Source organism: Bolinopsis microptera, chromosome 1 (assembly GCF_026151205.1).
Source record: "Bolinopsis microptera isolate Bmic1 chromosome 1, MBARI_Bmic_1.0, whole genome shotgun sequence".
NCBI lineage: Eukaryota > Metazoa > Ctenophora > Tentaculata > Lobata > Bolinopsidae > Bolinopsis > Bolinopsis microptera.
Window position 1 is genome coordinate 24,173,345 of NC_087072.1, and position 9,737 is coordinate 24,183,081.

Sequence of the window (9,737 nt, forward strand, 5' to 3'; positions counted from 1 at the left end):
ATTTTTGCAAAATGTAAAATTAACAGTAATCATTACAATATTATGGTACATACAAAGACTGAAGTAAAGTTGTAATGAGTAATATTATCTAAGTTATTGATTGTTCATAGTATTGATGTCATGGATACAGAAAACCTGGAAGACTTTGCGAACAAAGTTGTTAATTTCTTGAAAACGAATGGAAAGTTTGACGAATTCAGAAAGAAATGTGCAAGTGAAATAGAACAACATGTAAGTTGATAATAAATGGTTTCTTGGGTTTTTTAATAATTTCTTTAAGTATGGTTCCTATCATACCGGGGGGGATCATACACTTAGTACCGGACATGACGTTGGTGGGTGGGTCATTTTTTCTTCTAACAACACAGTTAGTACATGGTACTAACTGGTGGGTCTACTGCCCATTGTCCAGAAAAACAGTTAGTACATGGTACTAAAGGGGGTGTCTAACCCCAAAAAAACCCATTTTACCTCAAATTTCAATTTTGGGAATGGGTTTTGAGGTTTTTTTAAGTTTTTTTTTGGGTTTTTTTTTTTATTTTTTAAATTTTTAAAAGTCTTCCTTTAAGTTTAAATGAGCTCTTTAAAAAAAAGCAATTTCTGGGTGGGTATCTTATTATATACCAAAAAACAGTTATTTTTCGACAGTTAGTACCGCAAAAGGCGGCAAAAGGGGTGGGTGTCTTACGTATTATCCAAAAAAAACAGTTAGTACCGCAAAGGGGGTGGGTGGGTCTAGTGAAAAATATCCAAAACTACACTTAGTCGACGTGATGTCCGGCACTTGGTACCTGATCCCCCCCCCCCCCCCCCCCCGATCATACTGGAAAATGTTGAAATGTTCCTTATATTAATTGAAATATTATTTAATAGTATATCATATTATATAATTGAGCATTAATTATTCAGTAACTGTATGACTAACGTTAACCATGAATATCAATTATTAAGATCTGAAGATTTGGTGTTCCAGGTATCGTTTGTAAAAGCAAGGAAAGAGGTGGAAGAGTTGGTTAGACTGCGAGTTGTGAACAACAGAAAGGCATCATGCCCTCTAACCAAGAACCAACTTCGGCTTGAGATAAGGACGCTCCTCTCAAAGAGGTTCTTGTTTAATTAATTTTCTTGTTTAATTAATTTTCTTGTTTAATTAAGATTCTTGTTCTATAGTTGTTTTATTTTTTCAAACTTTGTTACAAAAGATGTTCAAACTTTTCGTTAAATTAGAAAATTCCGTGTTACTGATCCAATGAATGTGAGGTTACTTTAGTTGTTCATTCAGATCATTTGATTAAATCTTTTATTTGTAACCCTCAAAAATTTTCAGAAAAGATTTGCTGGCCGCTGCTGACTCGTCCATCCAGTTCAGTCTCCGAAATAACAAGGAGTTATTCGCTACAGAAATAAACGACGTCACTGGCCAGTTTGAAGAGGAAGAAAAAGCTGAGGCAGAAGCTAAGAAACTAGAACAAGCAGAGAATCCAGTACAGGAAGGTCAGGAAGTAGATAATGCTCCTGTCACTGAAGCAACAGAATATCCCTCGACAGCGGACATACCGCCACCTCCTCCCCCTCCACCTCCACCAGCCCCTGTAGCAGCGAGTACCAGACCCACTGCAGGACCACTCCCCACCATCTCTGGAACTGACACTGCCCTCCTGATCCAAGAGTCTGTGTTCCACAATGATGTGCTGAGCGGACCTTCTCACAACAACGCTGCCTCTCACTCCATGAACATAACTGATCTGTTAGCTAATGTGCAGTCCTCAGATTTCGCAGCTCAACAGGTCAGTCCTCAGCCGATGGAAAAGGAGCCTACTCCGAGCTATCCTACTTATCATGACACTGACTCTGCGAGAGAAATGTCACATTCCCCAAAACATCCTCCTGCAGAAACTATTGTTATCATGTCAAAACAGGATGTGGCTAAAGAGATTTACAACTTCGAGAAAGAGGAGAAACAGTTCAGCCACTACATCAAGGAAGAGGATGACTATGAGAAAAGCAAGTACACAGAGGAAGCAACTCGGGAGTACAAGTATCCTGGGGATCACTCCAGGTTAGAATATCCACCAGACTACAAGAGGTCTAGTGGGGGATCTAGCTCTTACAAGTCCAGTTCTAGAAAACATGGCGAGGAATATAGGGAGCGATCATCTAGTTCCAAACACAAGGAGAGAAGTCTGAGTCCAAGCAAGTATGCAGAGCGCTACAAGGAATACAGTGTACGGGACTATGGCCACAGCATGGACAGAATGTTCAAATCTCCTGAGTACTACCTTTCAATTTCCAGGTCCAGTACAAGTCGAAGCAGCTCCAAAGAGAGTTCTAGGGACAGGAGGAAACGAGAGGAGGAATGGTATCAGAAATATGGATACAGCTCCAAGTATGGTCATTTACCGTATGGGTCACATGCAACCGGGTCACACAAGTATCCAGATTCATCTCGACGGGAATATTACGACAAAGAGTATTACGATAAGAGAAGACACGACGATCCCCACTATAAGTCCTCAGATCGATCGAAGAGTCGAGATCATGCCTTGTATGAGGCTTCGAAAGGTCGTGAGTCAACTCATGATCCTTACAAAATGAGAGATGCCCTCTATGAAGCTTCAAAAGGTCGTGAGTCAACTCATGATCCATACAAAATGAGAGATGCTCTGTATGAAGCTTCAAAAGGTCGTGAGTCGATCCATGATCCCTACAAGATGAGAGATCCCGCTTATGAAATCTCAAAAATCAGGCAGTCCACTGGTTCAGACTCAACAAAGTTCAAGGAACCGCCCTACGTTCCTTCAAAATATCATGAGCACGAGCTCATGAAGACAAGAGATAGAGAACTGTTGTACAGAGACAGGATGAAAGAGGACGCGTACAGTTCGAGTGTGGACATAAGAGAGCGAAGATCACATTTAGATAGACCTTACGAGAGTTCGGACCGGTACAGTCCAGGGGATGTTAAACTCAAACCACCAAAGATGCCATCTCCTGTGAGATCCCCATTAGAAAATCCCCACCCACCCATGCCTGAGAAATGCCACACTCCTGAAAAATACCCAAGCCCTCCCATTGTTCCCTTACCAGATGAAGAGCCCTCCAGTTCGCGAAATCATCTTGACGATTTACTGGAAAGAGCTATTTCTAACATTCCAAGAACCCCTGAAGATCCGTCTCCCGCTTCATCTGACAGGGACGAGGCACCCTCAAAAGAAGAATCCACTGGTGTAGTGTCAGAAAATAATATGGATAATCAGGCCAGGTCACCAGTAAAGCTCTCTAGTCCCAGTAAGTCTCTTCCAAGATCACCATTGAAACCTATTGTTAGTGAAATTCAGGAGGACTTGACTGAGTTTGAAATGCAAGTAAGAGACACTATGGTGAATGATAGTAGCAGGCGAGCATTAATCGAATCAATATTACCAAAACCAAAATATTGTTCAATTCTTAGGGAAACTTTCGCTGTGGCTGATGAGGGATCAGCTGAAAAGAGTGACGAAGAAGCAAATGACTTCAAACGCAAAGCTTTTTATCATGTTGCCGATGTGAGGGAATCCGTTGATCCGCTTGTAGAACCTACTAGTCCCGAGGACATCGAGGATTTTAAACGTGGAGCCGATTTGAATACAGGCCGTGAATCTATCACTCCTGTTTCTTTCCATGAGAAAAATCAGTCAATTGAATTCCGGCCAACTGAGTCAGATGATAATGAACCTGAAGCTAAAGAAGAATCGCTGATCAGACATGATAATCAAGACTTCCCAGTTCCGTGTTCACCGCCTTTACCTCCTCCACCACCACCGGCACCTCCTTTTATGCAGAACAGTTCATCATTGCCTCCATCTTTACCTAAACTACCCTCCCTACCAATGCCACAATCTATGGCGATCCCTCCGTCATTACAACAATCCTCGCCAGTGTCTTTTGCGGCGACATCAACTCAACCTATTGCTCGAAGTCCTCAAAGTCCTCTTACCTTGCAACAGGCCATTGCTCATCAGACAACATTGGGTTCACCTCGGGGCCCCATTTCCCCTCCTTTAAAAGCACCCATCACTCCTCCTCTTCCTTCTCATCCTCCTCCTCACCCTACCCCTCCATCTCTAAATGGTGCTAGTGGTAAAATCAGTAATATTGTCGAGGACGTTAGAAAAGCGTCGCCCACTAAACCAATTGTTCTGTTTACCACACCTAAAAAAGACAAAATTAGTAAACCGCATGACTCTTCAGACGCAGAAGAAGGTGAGATATTATCTGATACTGATGAGCCTGTCGCGGCTCAGATTTCAACAGTGATGGAAGTTATCCAGGAGAAGGCCAAATCTCCAATGCCAGATCCTGCTGTAGCAGACACTGTTAACGATGACGAAATAATTAATGAAGAGAATGAAGCTTCAGATGTTCAACAAACTGATCCCCACCCCTTACCAGAGCCTATATCTAAAGAACTCACGCCACAGCCTCCAGAACCCAAAGCTTTTGTTCCCGACGAAAACTTCCCGATTCGAAGTAAACGGGATCTTTTTAAAGCAAGATTCTTTCAACCAGACATGAAGATTGATTTTGCCAAGCCAGACCAAGTAACCGAAGTATCAGATAGTAAACCTGATTCTTCTGCTGCCTCCGAGAAAGAAGACTCAGAGAAAACAACAGCTCCACCAGTAGTTGAAGCTGTGAAACCAAATCCAGATGATAACATGAGATTTTCTAGAAAGATGCGCTTCAAAGAAGTCCTACAACAGCACATCAGCGAACAAGAAAACGCAAAAGAGCAACAACTGAAGGAAAGTCAACAGAAAGATAATTTAAAAGAGGTTGCTGCCCCAGAATCTGGGTCTAGTTCCCAGCAATCAGCATCAACTGTTGAACCAGATGTTTCTGCTGTGTCTTTGATCGGTAAAAGAAAACGATTCTTGAATGATTATATCGCGTCTCTTGAATCAAACAACGCGTCTACTGAATCAAACCCTCCACCGGCAAAATCATCAAAAACAGAAGAATCCTCAGTGGAAGAAGGTCTGCCCAAACTGAGGATAAAACCGCTCAGCGGTGGATCATACATCTCCGAACCGCTAACAACTGCTGCATCAGCACCGCCTCCTCTTCACAAAGCTAGCACTTCTCCTGATAAAGAAATAGTCCCTAAATGTATCATCAAACTAGGTAAAACACATTGGAATGCGTGTGACTCTGAAAAACCAGAGAAAAGTGGCAAGAAAAAAGGGAGAGCTAGCACGCGAGCAAATCTTCGATCAAGAGAAGCATCGACAGATTCCAGTAAGTCAGAAATTTCAGATAAACCACGATCAACTCGATCGAAAAAGACAAGAAAAGCTGTCAAGACGTATAACGTTGATGATGATGAGAAACTTTCAGATAATTCATTTGAGGAGGTGGACAGTTCACGTCGCTCCGGGAGGACAAGGAAAACTATCAAGCGACTGAATTTGTAGTAGTTAGGAATTTGCATCATGACGACTAGGGTGTTGTCGTTTTTTTACCGACTATGATTTATTTGAAATTAGTCAGCCTGGCATGAAGAGTTTTTTTTTCAGATGGTGTAAAGGAACATTTAAATCTTGCAATGTATGGCATTACAGCCATTGCGGCATTCTCATTTTATTGCAGAAATTTGTATGTCAAATCAGATATCCCATGAAGAGTGGCTTTTGTTATTTAAACATATTTTCTTATTGATTTGCTATGCCAATCTGGGATTTTGATTCCTGAGAAAATTGCGTTCAGACGAACAACTGTTTGCATGGATTTTATGATTGATTTATGTTTGATATTGATATTATCAGGTCAGTTACTTGTCCCTTAAAATGTTTTTTGTAATAGGTATATTTCTCATAAATATTTCACGGCGGTGCTTTATTTTTTCCTCTAGTGCGATTTTAATAAAAAGCAAATTTATCAATAATTAGCAAATAAACCTATGCTATTCAGTCTTATTTGATGACGATGGTGAATGATTGGTGAATAATGCACACAAATCATTATCTTTAACTAATATCTTATTTAAGAAGGAATGAAGACCAAGTTGGAAGGATATGATTTTTACAGAGAAGTGCTTGGTTCGCCCCGCTATGTCGTGGCCCCTATGGTCGACATGAGTGAGCTAGCTTGGCGACAGTTGTCGCGTGAGAACGGCGCGCAACTTTGTTACACCCCCATGTTTCACTCACCACACTTTGCTGACAGCGCTACATACCGTAAGGACAACTTCCACACCACTCCCGAGGATAGACCTCTTATCGTTCAGTTCTGTGGAAACGACCCTCAGACTGTATTGAAAGCTGCAAAGTATGTCGAGGATCATTGTGATGCGGTGGATCTCAATCTGGGATGTCCCCAAGGTATTGCTAGACGCGGCCACTATGGTGCATTTCTGCAGGACGAGTGGGACCTGATATCAAGCATCGTATCTCTTCTCCACAAGGAGCTGTCCGTCCCAGTGACTTGCAAGATAAGAGTTTTCAAGGAAGTGGAGAGAACTATTGCGTATGCTAAAATGATGGAGAAGGCTGGTTGTCAATTACTGACCATTCATGGGAGGACGAGGGAGATGAAGGGACCGCACACTGGTATTGCTGATTGGGAACACATTAGAGCTGTTAGGCAGGCTATCAAGATTCCCATGTTTGCTAATGGTAATATCTTGTATTTTGAGGATATAGAGAGATGTATTGCAGCTACTGGAGTTGATGGTGTGATGACCGCTGAGACGAACCTCTACAACCCTGCTCTTTTTACTGGTTACTGCAGTTTTGATGTTTACAATCAAATGATACTTTTTACATCTTGATTCATTGAATTTATCTATATTGTATGTAGATTGTTTGTCTTGTTTGTCCAGTGATCAAATTGGTGGTTTATGTCTAAAATCAGATATAATCCAGGTAAAAACCCGCCAGTATGGGAGATGGTTGATAGATATTTGGAGATAGCTCAGAAACACGAGACTGGTTTTCAGCATGTCAAAGGTCACGTCTTCAAACTCTACAACATCTCATTCCAGGTTTTTTGTTCGATCTGAAGCCGACTTTAGATTCCAGTGTCCCTCAAATAGTTAAGTTTAAAGATCTTAATAATAATTATGTTGTTCAATTTCAGTTTTGTCGTTACAATAATTTTCCAATCGCAGATAAAGCATCATCTACGAGATCTAATGGCAAAGGTGCACAAGGTACAGGATGTAGTTGACGCTCAACAAATTATAAAGGCCGAACTTATAGCAGATTCTAAAAAGGAAATTCCGGATATTCAAGTTCAAAGGGTGGAAACTTGCGCGAATTTTAAGCACCTTCCTCATTGGGTTTGTCAGCCCTATTTTAGATCTACACGACTGGAAGCTCTTACTGGTGATGCGGTAAGTGTGTATTAATTTACCGGGTTTTATCTTTGGAGCGCTGCTACTTTTTACCTTTAATTCTTTTTTTACTTCTTTATTGTAGTCTAGAATATAATTGATTGTTAATCCTCCGCAGAAAGAAGTAGAGACAGATATGGAGGCGGTACTACAAGAAGAGAGGAAAGCACGCAAAGAACAGAAGAGACTTCGCAAAGCTGCTCTCTTCCAAAAAGCGTTGCTAAAGCCCGCCAAAAAGCGAAAGTTTGCAAGTTGCACGAGTTGCGAGCAGAATCCTGGGTCAGAAAAATGTGTTCACAAAATGTGTAAACGATGTTGCCTTTCTAAAACAGTTGAATTGATCGTGGATTGCGAGCACCATAATGTATGGGCTAAAGCCCGATATGAAAGGATGTATGGAACAAAAAGTAAGGACAAAACTGAGAAAGGGGATCCAATTGCAACTGTGTAATATTGTGTAGATCGAAACGTATGATTTATGCTATTGAAATAGGGGTATTTATTGAAAGTTCTAAATCGTGTATGTCTTCCTTGAGCAATACCTGTAAATACATGCTACTAATTCTGATAATTTGATCTATTTATAGGATTATGAGAGTACTATCCTTTCGAACTGTGTATTAACCGAATTCCCTTCCTCATTTTATGATTTAAACTTTATTTTTAACCGATAAACCATGTATTGTTTATTGTTGTATTGAAGTTGTAACATAATCCAAATTAAATGTTACTCTAGATAATGATAATATTGGTAATTGGTAGGGGACTACAGTATATTTCTGAATATTAACTTCACATCATGCTGTAAGAACAGGCCATTAGTTCTTTAGTAGTTGTTTACTGTTTACTGTGTTACTGTGATCTCTAGTATCATGAACAGATAATTCGTCTAATTTCTCACTCCCAAATACGACCAAATTATCAAGTATTTACAAGGTATGTCGTCTAATAAAGAAATTCGAGTCGGTGGAAAATCGTACCAACCTATAAAAGACACAGCAAAACGCTATGACAAGGATAAAGAGAAACCAGTGGTGACGACAAATCTTGTTGATAAACAGAGGAGAAAACTTGACAACCTCATGGCTAGAATTGATAAGCCTATAAACCTTCCTGAACGGGTTAGACTACATGATTATAACAATAAACTGGTTGTCCTTTTGAAGTTACTGTTAAGGTATCGGTGTTGGTAAATATAATTTTCGTGTGCCATTGACTTAAATTTTAAAGATTTTGATTTCAGCCGAAGGAGTGGAAGCCGTCAGATCCCAGAGAGTTCGTAAGGAATGTGATGGGAAGTAGTGCTGGTGCTGGAAGTGGAGAATTTCATGTATACAGGTAGTTACATGTATATTCATATGAGCTACACATCATAATTGTATGTATGTAGAAATGTATGATAAGTACTAAGTTGCGTTGATGCCAATCTTATTTACTGTGATCTAATTTGACACTACATACATATTGTGAGGCCCTATGTGAAACCCTATCTGCAGATAAGTTTTCAATAACTAACATCGTTTTATTCAGGGCCATAAGAAAAAGAACAATGCAACGAGAAGAGTTCCTTACAAAGAATAAAGAAGAATCAGACGTGCAAAAAGAATTCAATAAAAGGGTAGATGAAAATCGCGAAAAGGAGGATGCAAAGACAGCGAAGAAACGTCTTAAAAGGCAGAAGCAAAAAGCTAACAAGAAAAAACCAAAACAGGAAACTGTTGAGATTAGTGAAGAATCAGATTTAGAGGAAGAGACTGCTAATGAAAATGAGAGCCAACCTGTGAGGGATAGTAATAAAACTGATGAAATTAATCATGATTGTGATGAAAACAAAGAATCGTTGTCAGATGATATCGAAGATGGAACTAAAACGATTGAATCCGCAGTCAGTGTCAATGGTGATTCAAATAGTTAAGCTTTTACACATATCAAGACTTTGATTGTTGATTATTATAATAGACATTATGTACCTCGAGACTGTCATATTGGCCCAATCTTCACTCGCCAGTCTAACCGTGATATGTCATATCTTGGAACGCGCTTTGCGCAAAGTTTATAAAAAGCATGAATTTTCATCAGCTGAGAAGCACAATGACCGCGCGCGACCATTTGGCTGGTCGCACCGTACGACGCGCGATATACCTTGTATAACCCAGGTGGGCGAGATAATCAAATTTGTTGAAATATGTATCTTTATCTTGTATCATGACAGTCTAGTATAGTTATGTAACCTATTTAGTTTAATATCTTGCTTTGCTCCAACACTGTAGAATATAATAGGGCCATGCGACAAGCCTAATATAACTAATTTGTATCGCATTTTCCCATTTACCTCTCGTAATAAGGTTTTGTTATATAATACAAG

The 9,737-nt window shown here is 40.1% G+C and overlaps 3 protein-coding genes across 3 annotated transcripts; all 3 read left to right on the plus strand.

The window, feature by feature from the left end:
* Window positions 1–114: 114 nt before the first annotated feature.
* On the plus strand, window positions 115–5,864 carry LOC134812482 (bromodomain-containing protein 4-like). The gene is made up of 3 exons (XM_063819935.1): window positions 115–231; window positions 974–1,104; window positions 1,328–5,864. The coding sequence occupies exons 1-3, from the start codon at window positions 121–123 to the stop codon at window positions 5,451–5,453; spliced, it is 4,368 nt and encodes a 1,455-aa protein (XP_063676005.1). The 5' UTR covers window positions 115–120; the 3' UTR covers window positions 5,454–5,864.
* A 151-nt stretch (window positions 5,865–6,015) lies between these two features.
* Window positions 6,016–7,865, plus strand: LOC134812491 (tRNA-dihydrouridine(16/17) synthase [NAD(P)(+)]-like). Its single transcript, XM_063819947.1, has 4 exons — window positions 6,016–6,758; window positions 6,903–7,021; window positions 7,148–7,372; window positions 7,491–7,865. Exons 1-4 carry the CDS (start codon window positions 6,032–6,034, stop codon window positions 7,821–7,823), a joined length of 1,404 nt encoding a protein of 467 aa, XP_063676017.1. The 5' UTR covers window positions 6,016–6,031; the 3' UTR covers window positions 7,824–7,865.
* A 432-nt stretch (window positions 7,866–8,297) lies between these two features.
* On the plus strand, window positions 8,298–9,298 carry LOC134812494 (PRKR-interacting protein 1 homolog). The gene is made up of 3 exons (XM_063819959.1): window positions 8,298–8,493; window positions 8,616–8,710; window positions 8,903–9,298. Exons 1-3 carry the CDS (start codon window positions 8,311–8,313, stop codon window positions 9,285–9,287), a joined length of 663 nt encoding a protein of 220 aa, XP_063676029.1. The 5' UTR covers window positions 8,298–8,310; the 3' UTR covers window positions 9,288–9,298.
* The last annotated feature ends 439 nt before the right edge of the window (window positions 9,299–9,737 follow it).